The following is a 20,147-nucleotide window of genomic DNA, read 5'->3' as shown; positions in this document are numbered from 1 at the left end:
TGCACGCTTTTTCAATCATACTTAATTGTTTTCGTTGAGTTAAGACTGCATGTTACAGATGGCGATAAAATTTAGTGTGCACTATTTATGTCGGATCTTAACAGCCTACCTCTACGCTATTGATAGGTTCTAAAGACTTCTTCTTCCAAAACCTATATCGTCCCGTATTTAATTCTTTATGATCGTGTATATTGTGTGATATTTTTTCGTATATATTCTCCTGGAAAGTAACATGGCTCATTGGCCGTTTTTTATAAAGCCAATGAGGTGGTCGGTTTATGTGATAGTATGAAAAAAGTATTTTTCAGTCAGTAAAACATCCGGGCAACATAAGTACTGCGGTGGTTCAACACTCAACATAGGCAAGTGGGTTTCTAAACCCGTCGGTTCTTTGGGCATTCACGTACCCGAAACCGCCACTGGATTGTGTATTATCATTTTGGAAACAGCAGCAATTAAAAATGACCCATTCCAGAACTTGGTTTTCTTTTTTAAGAAATTTGCTTGGATTATAACTGCAGCATTTTATATTTGTCACTTCCTCCATCCTGTACATTTTCATCCGTCTATTACATTCTCATTTCGCACATTCTCTACCCAGCATATTTTGTGAATACGCTTTGAAAAATATGAAATATGTCATCCACCAATCTGGTTTAATTGCACTCGGTTTTTCGGTGTAATGTGTAAATTTCGCGACGGCGCCGTGTCAGTGCAAAACTTCGCTCAATTAAGCTGGACCGTGCGACGCGGCGCAGGCCTCTTAATTAATCTAGTTTGCATGGCGGAGAGGCGGCTGGGTGGCATGAACGCTGCTGTCGTTGAGGGGGTTAATATTATGTCGCTGTAGTCTGTAAATCAAACACTTCGAGACTATGCTCAAAACAGTAGCTTTTTACTACTCTCCCTAATATATACATTCTAGACGCTGGTATTAGCATCCATATCGTATAGCACGTACTTACATAAGCAATATTGTAAATATATTTGGAATACATAATATACTTACATATTTTAAAACATAAAACTTTTAATTTAAGGCTTTCAGCTGAAGCATGGTCTAAAAAGATCGTGACTAGGCGATGCGCGGATTGTGCAAATGACGCGAGCCAGTCATAAAAATTCATCATGCGTCCTTTTAATGTTATGTTTATTATTATATTCGTAATAATAATAGTATATTCATTGACATGTTTTCTTTTTCAAGAACATGCGGAACGTTTTTTAGTCATCATTACACGATTTAAGAATATATTCCTCCGACGCCATCACAAAACAAATTGACGTACTCACACCTCGACTGTCTGTCTCCGATTGGCTACGACTGTGTAATTTAGTTCCACCTACTGTTGAAAATTATTTGCCGTTTCACTTATATATGCTCTTAACACCCCTGTAACTGTAACGCACCTTAGGTTACCCAACCCAGTAAGCTAGATATATTTCAGCTCACAGAACAGATAATAAATGGAATTCCGATAGGCTATATTCAATACGCTACATTTTGATGCAGGGTTTTGAATGTGAGTGTCCTACGAAAATGTAACACCCATTATGCACGTGCAATATTGTGCGTAATACACCAATATTAAATCGAGAGCAGTTGTCAGTATTCGACGTATGACGTATTCTTGACACGTGTTTAAGTTTATCCAGGATTCTTCCTTACTCGAGATCGGTTACCTGCTACTCCTTACCTGTTAGGTATTTATATTCCAATTATTTCTGAGTTCCCTGTTTCAACTATTTGTGGAATCATCAATGTTACATCTAATTAAAAAATCGGTAACATTACACAGTAAATCTATGTAATCCATCAGATTTAATTTACATGTCATAAATTAAAGCAAATCAACTTCAACGTTATGTAATATGCGATTATAAATTATACATAAGACGTTACAACAACCTGTAAATTAGATCTGGCTCTAAAATGATACAATATTATTATATATATTCCGAAAGATAATTGTATTTCCTTATATTAGTAGTATGGTGTTTGGTATTTGAAAAGGTACAAATCACACCAAAAATAGTTGAATTAAAAACATAATATCTGTTCATACAATACATACAATCTGTTAATACAAACATCCATTCTGTGGAGGCCTATAATTATCTTATTAGGATCGGACATGATCAAAAAAAAATATAAACGTTGGATTTATACAAATAGCACTTCATACACAGCTGTTTATGGATGTTGGCAATAATGCATCATACAGAGCATTTATAATTATGGTTCATTTTTACCACGTTTTTCTTAGCTCGTATTCGTGTTTGTCCGATGGTTGTTTATCTAATACAATTCTTGCAATCGATTTTTAACTAACTTCCCGGCTTAGCTAGACATTTGAAACTTTTAGAATATCAGAAAACGATGCCAATGCATTCTTTTAATACTTTTAGCCATCTTTAAGTAGAATTGAATTCATTTTCAGTCAATTCTGTGTTATATGAAAAGTTATTTCGGAAGAAATCCGTAATCCAATTCACTATTATTGGTTGCTAAGGGTGTGGTTATAGCAACTAAATTATTAATATATATGTGTGTTATTATGGAAATCAAAATGACATTTCAGTATTCTATATTTGTTTGTTGCAAAATAGCAAAAAAATGATTTGTTGACAATTGTCTTATTTGTCCTAAATTATTTATACCAACATAGAATTGTCAAGTTTATATGATTCAACAGAAAATTTAAAAACGTGGTACATAAAAAGTTCTTTTTATCTTGTAATTATTCATTAATGAATAGGTATGCAGTGAAAATTGTTCCCTAATATTATTTTTCTTTCGCTTGTAAATGGCATGTAAATTGTTCTTTCGCAGTGATGTGATCAGATCAATAGCTACATCAACTTTATAAATAAATATTTGGATACCATTATACAATATAGGCTAGGTACCTACCGGTTACTGGGTATAGTTCCCCTTTCGTCTCAACGGTTGATTGCGTTCTTCGACGGAGACTCCGGGCGTGGATCGCAAACCCAGCTCTTGATTAAGTTGTCTGCAGCGCAATTAAATCCCACAACAATCCCGCCACCCTTTTACGTAAAAGCCAAGATGCTACCCTTGTATAGGACACTACAATAACACTGGAGCGTGGGGATATTTGATTTAGATTCGGGAAATCTGTTTTATTTTTATATGCACCCTACACACTGAACGCATCAATAAATTACGTGTATGTAGGTAGTAAGTATACAATACTTTTTAGATACACAACTGCTTGACTTTTATCACTAGAAATAAAAACAATAATACATTTTAAGTTAATGATATTCATTAAATCATCTACAATCCATCGTTTGGAGGGAATACAATACTTTTTACAACGTTTTTACTAGGTCGTATTCTTATTTGTCCGGTGGTTGTTTGTCCGGTACAAATCTTGCAATCAATTTGTAATTAACTTCCCGACTTGCTAGACATTTGAAACTTTTAGAATATACCAGAACACGATGCCAATGCATTTTTTTTTTAAATATTTTTAGCCATCTTTAAGTAGAAATTTGTATGAAAAGTTATTTCGGGAGAAATCCGTAATCCAATCCACTATTATTGGTTGCTAGGAAATTATTAAAATGTACGTGCGTTATTATGGAATTCAATATGAGTGTCAAAATGACATTTCAGTATTCTTTCTATCAAATACAATTTTTTTTATCGTTTAAGCTAGCCAAGTCAAGTTTATATGATTCAACAGAAAATTTTAAAACGTTGTATATAAAAAGTTCTTTTTATCTTGTAATTATTATTAATAATAATAATAATACGAGTATCTTACTAATATATGAACGTTAAATTAGCTAGGTATTCCTAATTGAATTATGTAATTACTATTTTATGCACACCTGTACCTTCATTATGTATTGTCTATTATTTTCTTAGTGTTAAGGTTCAAATATATTATGATCACGTTATTTGCTGTGATGTGACACAGTAAGCTACCGAAAGTGTGTAATGTCGTTTTTCTTAGTGTTTAAAATGTTATCAGACTGATGCTTCCATCCCGTAGCACATTTTGTACCTTTAAACGAACATTGTCAGTTAGCAAAATCTACCGAAATCACCAGAACAACAATGAGGTCACCTCACGCGTACCGCACTGTATCGACACCCGCATGACTCAATGGACGTTTTTATCATTATCTACATGCCTACACATTTTCGACTCATGTAAAAATCGCGAGTTTTTTTGTTTATAGCGGTTGGCACCATATATTTTCTATAAGAATGTTGTCTATTATCTATGGACTGCAGATTGGGTTCTGTTCAAAATATTATCCATGGATTAAAGATCGCAAATAATTTTAACGTACGCACACGTAGAAACTGTTTACTATAATTGAAATTAGCATGAATAATGAATAATAATTCGAAATACTAATACGTTTGACACTCTCCATCATTGAATTTATAGAGATGGTGATCGTTCAAAATATTCTGCGGAGTGATGAAACCATAGACTAAATTTGTCACCGTGACAGCATGACAGTACGCGACGTGCATCGTATTTGACGCATTATAGTCTTACTATTAATAGACAGTAGAGTCAACATTATTTACACGAAAATGATTTTGTTTGTGAATTGATATAGTTTATTTTTTTATTTATGCAAAATTCACCTTGCCACTATCTCATTCATAGATCAATGATGGCGTCCAATTGATGTCACAAAAATCATATAGAATTACGTAGTACATAGGAACATTTTTTTACCATTACACTAAATGATTTTTATAATCTGATCAAGATAAAAACGTCGTGAAAAAAATACGCCTCTATATTACAATTTTCTCAAATTTATTTCAAGTAATAGCGCATTTGAATCTGGCATTTTTCTTGTAATGACAATCCAACGAAATTGACGGGTATAATAAAATTTCGCCCTCCCCAATTTTTAACAATCTAAATAAAATCCGTCATCAAAATTTTGATATTTCATTCAGCGAGTCGATCCTGCAATAAAATACAATTGCGTTTTCATATTGACGATTACGTTTCATTGTATTTTATATTAGAAAGTATTCATTTTATCTCATTCGCATTAGACATGACGACCCATTAAATTATTTATCCTATAAAATAGTATCGTATCATTACGTCATAACTCTCACTTAAACTTTAAATGACCGAAACTGCATTTAATCTAAACATAATGTATTTGTGTTTCCTACCGTTTATAATATTCATAAATAATTGATCTTTGTAATAAGACAACTCCAAGCATTTTTAAGATCATGCGAAATTTTCACTCAGCTGAAGACTTATTTACTTAGTTAGTGTTCCGAAATATACATATAGCTCTCGCCTGAATTGCGATTAATGTTGTTTCAAGATAGGTAAGGACTAGGGATTCCAATCCCGGGATCCCGGGATCCCGAGCTGTTTTCGATACCTATGAATCCCGGGATCGATAAACATAATCCCGTGATTTCAGGATTGATTTTTTTATCAATTTTTATGGAAAATAAAATAAAAGCGAAAATATAACAGAAAAAATACTTTTAATAAAAAATAACTACATTAGAAATAAACTGAGTTTGAATGAAGTTTGATTTATACCCATGTGTAGGTTGCCGATTCATTTTATTTTTTCACATAAATTATAAAAAATGGAAAGATTGGAAAAAACAATGCTTCGCACTTTTAACAAAGTAATTCCACCATGATATTATACGTTTTACGGCAGTTTCATATTAGGCTGACTAATTAGATTTATGAAGCGGAAAGGCCATAAGTACGCCATGATTATTTGCTTTACTATTTTAAATCTCGCTAATCCATTCATTAAGTCTTTACTATCAGAAACAGCAATCTCCTATTAAATTCATATTATTATTTATATTACAATATTATTTACTCCATTAAACTTGTGTATTTCCAAGATTGAACGTATACAATATTAACAATAAATGTCTTAAATAGTATAAATTATACTAGATTTATTTTTGACCGATTTTATCAATGTTATTTGTAAATATAACATTTTTATATTAACAATGGAAAAAATGCAATATACATGCAAATAACAATGGGATTGTCAAATTGTAATCCCGAAATCTCGGGATCAGAATTTTGGCTCGGGATTGGATTCCCTAGTAAGGACCATACGGTCCTAATATTTTTCAAGATTTTTTTCAAATACGTAGGTCACTATGCAACATTTTTAAATAATTAATAACAGTTGGCATTCATTTGAGGAACTTATACATATATGGAATACTGTTTTGTCTTTTCATGATTGAACTTTTAATTCTTTCAATATTTTTTTTTTTGTTATCATGAATACGTATTTATGAATTTATATAACTAGAAGTGAACAGCATTTTAAATTGAAAGGGTTATTGCAAGACAATGATATGCCACAGAAACATAGTTTGGAGATATGAACAATTTAATGTTCTTGTTCGTTCACTATTGTAACAGTGTAACACAATTACTATCCTCATTAAAATTATCGATATATCTCACATCTAATTATACTGTTTGGAGCAGAAGGCGTGAATGACTGACCGATATCAATTTTGACTGGCATGGCATATCATAATATTGTTATAACCATTTTTTTAGCTAAGTTTGAATTTGTAAGAACTACGCATTGATCATAATTATCGAGACATCAGTGTATTTTTTTTAAAAAACTGTCTTAAGTATAATATATGCCCTGCGAATTGGTTTTATTCAAAATCAACAAATTCATAATTACGTGGCATATCATTGTCTTGCGATAACCCCTTCAATTATGCAGCCATGGGACCCGATATAATTGAGAAACATTTTTCAAGTTTTTCAAAAGAATCCAAAGAATTGTATTAATATTTCGCTGCCCATTCGCTGCGGACCTTTTAATTAATATATTTTTAATTACTTCATTTAAATAATATGCTAATTATATCTAATGGACACATGATGGGCAACGCACGAGTTGCGTTGAATGCAGTGATCGCAGAATTGTGATCTGACATACAAAAAAGCAAATGCGATTATATACCAGCAAGGTTGCAGTATCTTCTGATCCACTAAATCATCTCTTCTTCTTCATGCAGAATACACTTTGTTAATATGTTACACCTACAATGAGTGACATACCCATCATATTTACAACATTAGTAATTATTTTCGGTTAACACAAATTTGTTTGTTTTTAATTTGACCCTGTTCTAAGGATACAAACATATACTTACATAATATAATTATTATTGTCTTCAGTATTTCCACCAAAACCACACAGAACACGCGATCGAATGAATACACACATATTCAAAATATTTGTCAAGCTGTTGGAATCCATTAAGGCTATACCTCAGATTAGGCATGGTCTAAAAAGATCGTGGCTAGGCGATGCGCGGATTGCGGGTTGCGGGTGCAAATAACGCATGCCGACCGAAATATAATTTGTCATATAAATCCAACATGCGTCCATTTAATGTTCTGTTTTTTCGTTCACCACGCCAAGACGGCCGTCTCTAAGGCCAATTCGGCTTATCAGAGAATGGCCCGAATGGCGGGCAGCAATTGGGGACTTAAGCCTAGAGCCCTTAAGGTTGCATACGGCGCAATTTTCATGGGAATTGCCGGTTACGCCTCCAGCATTTGGCATTCCCGAGTAAACTCCTTAACTCTCGTGAGACGCGCACTATTAAGCGGGCAGCGACTTGCGCTGATCTCGCTTACCAAAGCCTACCGCACAACTTCTACTGACGCGCTTGCCGTACTCGCGGGGGTGCTACCCCTCGATCTGCACGTCCAAGTCAGAGGATCGATCACCCTCCTCTTGAGGGGGATCAGCACAATACTCGCCGGTGTCCATCTGACACCACCGCAGAGATCCGAGGACGTTCCTTACAGAAAGACTGTAAGTGACATTGTGTACAAGACCGCATTTGCGGCATGGCAGGCGAGGTGGACCGCCTCCCCCAAGGGGCGGCACACTTACCGTTTTTTTCCAGACGTATTCTGCAGGCACCAAACTAGAAGACTCCAACCTTCGCACTGGATTAGCCAGTTCCTCACCGGCCATGGCAACTTCGCCGCCAGACTCCACGAGTTTGGCTTGATAGTAGATGGGCCGGGTTGTACCTGCGGGCATGACCACCAAGATGTTGAACACATCCTCTGGGATTGCCCGCTTATGGAATTCGAACGAGCGGAGCTGTTTGCCAGGGTCCGTCCTCACACGGGCCCAATTGGTCATGGAGATCTGGTAGCAACCGAGGCCAACTTTGCGGCATTTGAGAAATTTGCAGCGTCGTATGGGGAGCGGGATAGTCCCGACTCTTCTGTAGACTCATCCATTTCAATTCGTGACACTCAGTATGCGGGTACACAAAGCGCTTAACGTCAGCGGACAGCAGAGCCAGTCCAAAAACAAACATTTTCTTTCTTAACTTTCTTCTTTAAGCACTACGGTGCATGGTTGCAGCATCAGTCCCGTGCGGCTCCGTCTCGGGACGGAATGAGCACTTAAAATCACTTCTTTCAGACACGTTTAAAGCGTCATAGAAAGCGGCCGTGCATATCCACGGTTGTGCATATATGACGGGTGGTGGTGGGCACTTTAACGTATGTTCTATTAGTAACAATAATAATATATTCATTGACATGTTTTCTTTTAAAAGTAAATGGGTAACGTTTTTAGTCATCTTTACACGATTTAAGAATTAATACCCCCGTCGCCATCATGAAACAAATTGACGTATTGACAACTCCACATTCGCTCTCAGACTGCCAGCGAGTCCAAAATTTCGTCGCGCCTATAGTTGAAAATTATTTGCCGTTTCACTGAAATATCGCCTTAATCAATAAAATTATTGATATGTCAATTTGTATTTTAGAGTTGTGTGATGTTATAATTACCTATAGATAGGTCATCAAATGCAACATTTTGCAATATTTCTTAATACTTACATATTGCATTTTAAAATGTGTAAAAATGCTAAAATTAGCTATCTTATCATGCATGTGTTATTAGAAATGCGTAACTTTAATTTGTTATTATTTCTACATAATGTTTTCTTCTTCTTCTTCCGTAGCTGGCCGTGAACTGGACGGTGACTCCCGAGGATATCGCAGTGCCGAGGAACAGGCGCGGGAACTGACGAGATCCATCAGACGAGAGGTCAACAAACTCAGCGAGAAATGGAACGCCCTAATCGACAGGAGTGACCTCTGGAGACGAAAACTTGACGAGAGCTTATCGGTAAGTCAACAATACCTAGCATATTACAGTTTCTTTTACATTTATTTTTATCAGAAACATTTTTTATATTTCTATAATATCTTGTGATTTTAATGCATTTCTTTCGTATGTCGAACACGTGTATCAAGATGTCAAATTTGAATTTGCCGCTCGTTCGCAGCGCAAAACCGGTCTGACATTGGCGACAGGTGTATCTCGCAACTGCAATTGACATTTTGCTCGCCAAAACTGACGTTTCAAGTTAGGTACTACGTCATCGAATCTGTTATTTCTATTTGATTCGTATAATAATAATATCCTCGTATTATTCGTTGTACTGAAATCTTTGTATATAATAATAGTTAGATAGTAATATTTTATAGCAGTTAAATAAACGTTATTTAACGAAACGCTGCCAAATTTGTGTTAAGATTGAGCGAGAAACAAGTAATCTTTGCAACCAATACATGACTAGGTACCTATTTCAACTTCTGAATAAAACAGAACGAAAGAAATATACTTGAAATATATTCAGTACTTAATAAGAAAAAAATATGGGGATGGGCAAAGTGAAACACTGAGTTTTCTATTCGTCGTCACAGGACTGGCAACTCAGATTTTATAAAGAAAGGATTTTAACCCATTGAAGACGGCGTAGTCAATCTTATTTTTTGTGTTTATTTCCATGCGCTCATATGTCTGACATTGTATCTCGACATTTTGATAATAGTATGCTTTATTCATTCACTCACACGAATAAAATCGTAAAATTCTCCCCATAGACTTTTCTGTGGTGTCCAAACATCAAGCAGGCACTCATATTCTTTCCTGTCAGATTTAATCATAGACAAATAATACGTCATTATTCAAAAAATGTTCGCACAGTTTCCCTCACCAACGTGGGTTAATTACAATACGCATCATCTTGCAAGATTCCAGAATAATAAAAAACAGATTTTTCAAATAACTTATCTCCTTCACGACTAATGACTAAATAATAAGAAAATGTAAATAAAAGAGAGCAGAGCTATGGTTTCGACCTCAGACTTCGTTAAGGCCATACCTTAGTTGCGACACGGTCTAAAAAGATCGTCGCTAGGCGATGCGCGGACTGCGGGTCGCGGGTGCAAATGAGGCATGTCATACCAAATATAATTTGTCTTATAAATCCAACATGTGTCCATTTAATGTTCCGTTTATTGTTTTATCAGTAACAATAATAATATATTCATTGACATGTTTCCTTTTTAAAGTAAATGGGTAACGTTTTAAGTCATCTTTACACGATTTAAGAATTATTACGGCCGTCGCCATCACGAAGCAAAATGACGTCTTTCCAGCTCTACATTCTCTCTCTGAATGGGAGCGAGTGCAAAATTGCGTCGCGCCTATGGTTAAAAATTATTTGCCGTTTCACTGATGAATCACCTTAAATCACGAATAACGAACCTAACGCATCGTCAGTTCAACATTGACATAATAATATGTCAATTTACACTTCTTACTCATCATGTCAATGTCGACTTAACATTTGGTGTTTTATTATATTTTAATAGTCAGTGCCTTCTTGTGACAATTACCCTAGTCTAGGTGTTATACATACTTATATATATTATACTATGCTTATAGTGTATTCAGAGCAATGACATTAATATGGACGAAGCATCTAGAATAAAAAATGACACTCACTGTTTTGTCGGGTCTGCCGTATGGCATAATCTGTTCTAACTCCATTACAATAAAGGTGATATTGCTATAAATTCCCGATGCTTTTTGTCGGGTCTGCCGAATGGTTCGTTTCAAACGGGTTTGCTCAAATGAACATTGACACTAGAAACACTGTTCTAACGCCATTACAATAAAGGTGATATTGCTATAAATTCCCGATGCTTTTTGTCGGGTCTGCCGAATGGTTCGTTTCAAACGGGTTTGCTCAAATGAACATTGACACTAGAAACACTGTTCTAACGCCATTACAATAAAGGTGATATTGCTATAAATTCCCGATGCTTTTTGTCGGGTCTGCCAAATGGTTCGTTTCAAACGGGTTTGCTCAAATGAACATTGACACTAGAAACACTGTTCTAACGCCATTACAATAAAGGTGATATTGCTATAAATTCCCGATGCATGATATCGCATAATGAAAAATTGCGTGACGTCTACCTATACATAAATTTACTTGCTAGCTACTGTATTGAGTGCGTTGTCCATTAATAATGTCATTGATTCAGAGGTACTATCTTGACCTTACTCGCTCGCTTTAGCTTTTTTTCGCTCATCTTGGAACTCAGGTATTTTATTTAAGCCATCAACTACCGAATTACCTAACCAATTTATTTATAAGAATAATATTTCGTAATACATTTTGAATTTACCATCGTACGTCACATGGTATCACTGCACACAATAATTTTACAACCTTGCTTCCTTAATAGTTTAAATAAATTTTTGCTTCAAAACACTCAAGGTATCTTCCTTTACTTTGTAGTCCATATACTCCTCATTAAAGCGGACTTCTCGCACTAGTTTAAGATGAAGTGGTTCTTCTCTGTTCGAAGAAACCTCGTGACCCGCAAAATTTGCCAGAAAATCATGGACATCGTTTATACAAGAATATAGATGCGCCTTATCTTAATGAAATCTCTTTTAGTGGTGAGGAACGCATCATTGCCCATAAGGCTATAACTTATCGCTAGTTTTTAGGCGGGATCTTTCGACCTTAAGGTCATGTGCGTTAGCTTTAACCCCTATGTTATATGTTACGCGTGTGTACGTGTCGTACATATTTATTTTCAGGGGGTTGTTTTACACATATCGATTTTTTACAAAACATTCCATTTAAAATAGATTCGGTGTGGTTACAATACCGAAGATACATTCGATTTAACTAAAAATAAATAAAAATATATTGAATTATATGTATCGTCTTAAAATAATTTTTCGTTTATGGCTGATCTTACGGGTCTTGATTACTGGATACGTTTTAAAAAAAAAACGTGTTTTTCGGTTAAGGACATGTTCAAACACGCGCGATAACATGATCTTACTCCCTACTTCATTTATCGTTTGTCAATTTAGTTGTAGTTATTATATTGTAGTTGTAGATTAACCATTTTGAAATGCCAATAGAAATAGCGTATTTCAAAAAAATACTACCTTATTCTTAGGTCAATAATTATTATAAAATAATCATTATTCGTAGGATGTATATCACATTTGAGTGGTCAAAGCTTTGTAAAGATCGTAGCTTATAATAAGTATCTTTAGAATTATTTTCAAATGTGTTAATCGTGCCCATTTTTTGAATAATAAAATGCTTAATTGTTGTCAAATTTGGGATCACAGAGAATATAAAATATATTTTTTTAACGTAAATATTTCACTATATAATGTTAACATTAATTTTACTAATGGTTAGATAAATGCGTTTAAAAATTAATAAATCTAAAAAATCTTAACACCACTGCACATGGATGTACTGAAATATGACTATATTCTACAACATTTCATCAAGAATCAAGATCAAGAAATACTTTATGCAGTCATCAAATTTTAAAAATAAATATAAACGATAATAAGGAATCAAAATTATATAAATAGATTATCTACAACGTTTAAGGAATGTTCAGGCTCATACTTTGAAAATACCATAAAATCTCCATTTTGACCTACGTTGGGCATGTGGGCCGTTAAGTTTGACATTGGCTAGTAATTCACAGCCTAATGTAAGGTATACATTAACATCGTTACAATATATTATATTTCTCCGAGGCGAGTAATTTTTGTATGTTGGTATCTGATACAATGTAGCATGGTAACCCACACAGACCTTGATTTAAATTAAGAACGGTTCATTAAGTTTTGTTTGCCGCCGCCAAACGCAAAAGTTTAATGCGAATTTTATGTGTAACAATCAAAACTTTCTCGTGGCCATTATAAAAGTGGCTGCAGTAAATATATGTCCCCCCCGAGACAGACCTCAATTCAAAACAAACATATGTGAAAACTTTTCTTTACAACACATTTGAATATCGTATGATATGTCATATTTCACCGCAATGAAAAAGTTTTTTATCATTTTGCGGTGTGGCGTCGCGCTTTACCTACTCGTATTGTATTATAATATAATATATACAGTCTGCCGTACATACACAACACATAAAATACTATGTAGGCTTCGATATCATTTAAATATATACAGAACCGTAGACCTCGGTTGTGAACTATTGCTATAGTTCGGAGTACAAGTTGAACAACCAAACCGAACACGGTGGTTTCTTTCTCGTATCTCGTCCGAGATAAGTATGCATTGTTCGTTTTCGAGAAAGTATTTTCCAGGATGATCGGTTTTAGGGTTAGGTACATATAAATTGAACGTATTACATTTCGTCGTAGCACAGCATACCGTGAACTATCTTGCCGGATAATAACTTGATATTTACGACCACCTACCACAATTTTATATATATTATTATGCAATATGAATATTTTTCTAATTTACTTTCCTACCTATTTTCTTGTTAATATTTTCGTTCCGGTTCAAGTAAATATATATATCGGTTCGGTTCCGGTTTTCGTTCCGAAAAAAATAACGGTTTTTCCGGTTGTCGGTTCAGCTTCAAATGATTTATTTTTTAATGTTTCTAAGACTCAAGACGTAAGACGTATTGCGCCTACGATAACTGGAGTGGGGAGTAAGATCATGTTAACTCGTAGGTTTGAACATGTACCGAACCGAATAAACCGATATTTTTTTCGGTTCAGTTCCGGTTTTCGTTCCGCAAAAATAACGGTTTTTCCTGTTTTCGGTTCAGTTTCTGTTCGAAGCCCTGTTTTATTTAAACAGAATTTAGTCTACTTAAATACTATACGGTCACTTATTTCCGATACAACATCTCACGGTGAAGTGTGATACGATTAACTGCATTCGTACAATTTTCTGTACACGAGGCTTTAATATGGTGTGGTTGAGCATTGTATTTCATGGTGTTTTTATGTTTATATTAAGGCCTGTACACATTAATAATAACAGATAGTCTAGTACTTACTCAAATTAACAGTGGCACAACATGCAATGGAAAGGCAATTATTAAAAGTGTCAACGAAAATTGTAAAATCTGGCGGCGAATGTTCAAACTTGATTATCTCGAGATGTAAATCTACGACACCCAAATTTTTTACATCCCTCTCTAGATATAGATGGACTATGAGGAATCTATTGGTGAACGTTTCAGATAGATAGCATAATTAACGAAAAACTGCATTGTTGTAGCAAATAACTCATTGTTGTAGCATCGTACAAACATCGTATTTACTATAGAATTTATCAATAATCTAACATCTTCATGTGATATTTAGACGCCACTGAAACAGATAGCAAAAAAACTACCCCATCTATAACCAGTGACGTCCCTAGATAAAATGCCACCACTAGGCTACGCCAAAATGCCGCCTGCATATTGCATGAGTCCAATATCTAAGAAATGTGTTGTAAAGGCTAAGGATACATTACTAACAAAATATCAGACTAATTATTCGCAAATCTGCACGTGTCGTTTCTGGTCACCAAATACGTCGAAGGGCAACGTAAGTAAACTAGATATCGCGAACAAGACAAAACCAGTGAGCTAATTTTTTTAATGGAAAGAAAAACTTTATTACTAAGTTTAGGTAGCTATTTCTATATACCTATTCCAAATGATTTTCTTCGATTTGCCGCCCTTCGATTAACTGCCGCCCCCAAGCGACGCTCAATCTGCCTACCCCTACGGGACGTCACTGTCTATAACGCTGGCGTTTTTGGGTGTTTTCGACCAGGTGTGTTTTCGACATTTAAAACGTATCCTAAATTTGATTTTACTTATTCTGCGATAATAATCAATGAGTAAAAATATCTCTTTCTATAGAAATTTTTACTTTTTGATTTCTCTAATAAAGATACAATAGAGATATTATACAGATATATGCTTTTTTGAAAACTTGTTTTATATTACTTGATAGAAGTGATGTCGTCGTTATTTTTATATAAAGTTTTTCTACGATGCTTATGTATTTGATGATGCTAGCTATTCATGGCTATAAACTCATCTTGGGAACTGACTTGTGTATTTTTTACCTGAATAAAAACATTAAGATAATACAAGAAAACTTTCATATACTATGTATACGAGTACTTTCACCGGAATACTGTGGACGTTTCCCACTAAGTAAATGATAAAGATGTCTAAGATAAAATCCTCCGTACATTTCTTCACACTTGGGTCCGGGGCGAGCCTCCTTCGCAACCCCGTCCTAAATAAACAAACCCTAAGCACGACATGTGCGACATGGGTTCAGAGCGGGATTAGCAATATGCACATGTACGTACGTATTGTGCAACCAATTTATTACAACCCTTGTTTGCAGCCCTACGCATATTGCTTGTTAAACGTCAATACGCGAGAGCCTTAAATAATTAGTTGCAATATATTTAGGGGAAAACCAATTTACCCCATTGCAGTGGGAACAAAAGGACGTAACGATTTTTAAAAGCTTTCTGGAAGCAACGAACTATACCCATTTACTGGTTACATTAAATAATTTTCTTACATGTGGGTCTGCTCGTGTATCGATTGTGCATTTAGAGTTGCTATTAAAATAACCTTCTCTCACTGTTGACTTAGCAGTATTGAAAAATTACTTTGCTGTCACTCTTATCATTATTGTCTCTAGGACGAATCGACGCCGGGACAACTGGGAAATTTAAAAAAAAACATTATGTTAAGAGCAAAATGAATGAAAGCTACTAAGTAGTAGACAGAAACTGATTTAAATTCCTCGTCTGCGTGTAAAATCGTAACGAATGTCTATTTATTGCATTTGACAGTGCGGCGCCCAATTGTCCTGGCTCTCAGTTGTCCCATTCCCGTCATTATTATATTATGTTATCATTTCAAATAAATTTAATTTTAAATATACCTACGTACAAATATTGATAGTAATAACGATATTTTAAAACGTAATTGCACTGCACTCCTCACAACTTTCCAATTAAATTTCCATCTCCTTCTACTCAATTATATCGTTATTCCTTACTCTTTTTTTCAAATTTATCATTACCTATTAATTATATACTATCATCAGCTTGGATCACTCCACCGTTGGCTGAAGGCCTCTTCAAGCTGATTCAATTCCTGTCGGTCTTGTGAATTACGTCGTCACTGCCGCATAAGTTAACTATTTCATTAATCGAGCGGTTTCTAGACCTATCTGTCGGACATTTTCTACTTATTCAATACCACCGAACAGTGGGGGCTCGGCGACTTTCTAGGTGGTGGGGTTTGGCCATTAATTTATTAAATATACATACTTTCTCATATTATACATTATGTACCAAGCTACTTATAATAATATGATTTTACTAATGCCTTCACATCGTTTGTATAACGAAATTTTTGTTCCGCGGCGACGGGGTGGGACCGAGTGACCCCACCCCGGTCAGCGAAAAATAAACGCCATTGCTTTCTAAATTTGCACATAGGTGTCACCGTGAAATAGGGCGTATTTAATTTAATTAATTATTATAATACCGCGTAATCATTATTATGTTATTATATAATTTACAATCATCGTTTTTTTAATTGTATAATAATAATAAATACCTCTATAAAATTGCGACGGGTTTAAATGGATAAAATAAATTAAATAGTTCATTTAATCGTAGGTATATTACGGCAATGATAAAAATATCGGACGTGGATTTTTGACATGTTAACGATGTGGGGATGGTCCCTACGAACCCTTAAGGTAGAGCTGCCTCTGCCACCGAATGACTATATTTCTCCAGTAATTATGTAATTTAATCTGAAACGCCCACGATACATTTAATTGATAAATTTTCCTACATAAACGAAACGCATAACTATATCTAATACCTGCATTATTGTGTTACGTTAATATTTAAAAGTAAATAGTCTGTTTTATTTTATTAATTAATATATTATTTTATATTTTAACTTATTCGGTCAACTTGTTTAATTTGTATTTTTATAAACATTCTCTGATAATGTTTTATTATGGACTCGCCAGGGAACTCAGAAATATTGGGAACTGAAATACCTAACGGGTAAGGAGAAGCATGCAACCGATCTCGAGTAAGGAAGAATACGTCATACGTCAAATACTGACAACAGCTCTCGGTTTTATGCATTGACGCTCATTTAGTACTGTGGTGTATTACACACACTATTACACTTCTATTATGCGTGGTTCATTTTCGTAGGACACTCACACATTCAAAACCCGGCGTCAAAATTTACTGTATTGGTAAGTATATAGCTTATCGGAATTATATTTATTATCTGTTCTGTGGGACTCACATATTAGCAATTTTGCACTAGTCTCAGGACATTAAGAATTCAATCGAACGAAAAACAGAATGCCAACAAAACATCGTAAACTATCGTTTTTGACGTGGTGACTTCGATATTATTTGAGCTTTTAGTACGCTTAGATTGTGGCCGGCTATTACCTTGTAACTTATCTCATTAGGGTCCATTCATTGTGCAGATACTTAGTCGTACGAAGCCATTTAGGGTTATCAATCGATACTAATCTGTTTGCTTCTCTCTAGAGATTAGGCAGGTTTACGTCATAAATCAGTTGCTTGCAAAAGCACCCTCATGCCTTTTTTCAGTAAGTACCATTAGATCATGTGAAAGTACTGGAATGGAATCATGTCTAAATATTTACTGAAATTATCATTTTTTTTTTTTTTTGATTTCACTTGATCCTAGAATTTAATGTTGTATTGTTCGATAACTTCTTTTCCATTCTGTTTCCATTATGTTTTATTTTCCATAATCTACGTTCATATTATTAAATTCCTTTATGTTAAATTTTATTTATATGAATGAATTGAATAAAAATTGATTTTATAAAATTGTGAATAGTGTTACTTACTTAGTGTTCTTTTGTCAATAATTTGTTAATGGGATTCTTTCTATTATTATGGAACAGCGGGATCAACTTCATATAAACACCTTTTATATTTAAACTGGCTGTATTAGAAGCTATATTGTATATAGCTTCTAATATCGTCACTGTTATGGCAGAAGACACTAATTCGAAAAAATGACATATTGAGTTAGTTAAACCAAAATGTTCCTTATTTCAAACTTTACCGTCTGGAAACCTTCTTAATAAATAAACAGTCTTTATTTTAACTCATTCGCTGCTGACTATATAATGAGATTTTAATTAACACCTTTAAAATGCACGTTAATTACATCGATCGGCCGCCTGGTCATTACGCGCATGTGCGTCTTCAGCGTCCGATGTATTAAAGTCGTCCTTTTTACGATTACTTAATAAACTCACATGATAAACCATTTCAAACATTTTAACAACTTAAAAGTCAAATTACTCAAAACTAGTATTCTCCAGTTAGTGTGTTCTGCCAGAACAGAGACGATATTATGTATTATATATGTTTAATAATAGATTATGTTTTAGACATAACTTGTTAACAGTCTGGTTTGACACAGTGATTGAACGCAGTCGATGCGTCCTTCTTTAAGGTTGAGTTAAAACTGAATTTAAAGGCTATTTTGATTCATTATAAAATAAAGATTAATATTACGTATTGCATTCTCAGACGACAATATCCGTTAATAAGAAGTTTGAAAGAATGAGCGATAGAGATGCATGAATTGCATTTCAGTCGATTAGATTAATCAGAACAATGGTGCGATAAAGCAAATCTTTATCAAACGTATTCCAGCCATTCATTATGCATACTTATTAATACTTGATAAAGATAATAATACAAAGCTGCGGGGCTATAGCAATATTCATTTATTGTTTTTAATATCTGTTTAGTTTTGGCTCTAATGAGTTGAGCTGTTTGCATAGCACCATTTAACAAATATTCCTATTATAAAAGACACCTTTCATATTGTGACTGTTGAACTATTGTCCTCCGACTAGAGCGAAAATGCTAATTTACTTTTAACCCTAACTTAGTTTTATTAAACACTAGCGATTGTTCGCGTAAATATTAATATACAACATAAAAAATAGATTGATTCGATTTATATATTTTTTTTTCACATACGGGTAAAGATATCGTATATAGACAAAGATTGGATCGAGGGGCGCTACTCTACGTCACTCCATACCTGCTACACGATCACTTTAACCACTCGTGATAAATTGTTACAAGTGCAATATTTTAAAGATCTTGTAACTTTGTAGTTGTATGACATATTGATATGAAACTAGTTTTTAGTTGTAACGGTACATACCTACATACAGACAAAAAAAAGCTTTAGTTGGTGCTTACGTATCATGTAAATAGTCAAAACGCTATTCAAACGGTAAAGATTTCAATTTTATTCAAAGCATAGATGACATTAATTGAGTCGCTTAGAATCATAACTCACATATTCCAAAAATCAAGTTTTGAGATAATCGCTAAAAACCAACAGAGCACTATTTTTTGTAATTAGAAGAACAGTATTGAACTCCCTAGAATATTAATGAGTGAGAGAGTCGAATAACTTTTTTTTAAAAATATATATATCTAATACTCCTAACGTTGCAGACATACAGCATACTATGAGAAATAGAGCTCCCCGATTGGTTAGGAAGGCGTTGGTGACAAAACTCTATTCTTTGAAATATACGACATATTACACCAACAATGAACTTTTTCAACGATTTTCACATGGTTTAAATTGACTTTTAATACTCAACTATTTTTCGGTGTATAGATTAATTCATTTAGAATCACTTGGCATATTTAACTAAAAAACGACAAATTGCAATATGTGAGTTATGATTCTAAGCGACTCAATTGTAGGTTTCAATATAACACACATACAGAATTTTCTGAAGAACTGAATAAATAATTTTTACTTACGTGTGTTGCAGGGTAGGGTGCCTATAATGTTGCCCTAGTACCAACTACTACA

General features: G+C 34.3%; 1 protein-coding gene across 9 annotated transcripts in view; it reads left to right on the top strand.

Moving 5' to 3' along the window:
- Dys (Dystrophin) overlaps window positions 1–20,147 on the top strand; it is a 1,414,635-nt gene that overhangs the window by 1,235,979 nt on the left and 158,509 nt on the right. For all 9 annotated transcript variants that reach the window (XM_085956687.1, XM_085956682.1, XM_085956685.1 and 6 more), the window contains one exon: window positions 9,047–9,213. In XM_085956687.1, coding sequence (XP_085812813.1) covers window positions 9,047–9,213 — 167 coding nt within the window. The remainder of the gene's footprint in view (window positions 1–9,046; window positions 9,214–20,147) is intronic.

Source organism: Rhyacophila brunnea, unplaced genomic scaffold, assembly GCF_057557595.1.
Source record: "Rhyacophila brunnea isolate RB1 unplaced genomic scaffold, BYU_Rbru_1.0 scaffold_6, whole genome shotgun sequence".
Taxonomy (NCBI): domain Eukaryota; kingdom Metazoa; phylum Arthropoda; class Insecta; order Trichoptera; family Rhyacophilidae; genus Rhyacophila; species Rhyacophila brunnea.
Note: the sequence above shows the minus strand (reverse complement) of the source record. Positions and strands in the feature narration are given on the sequence as shown.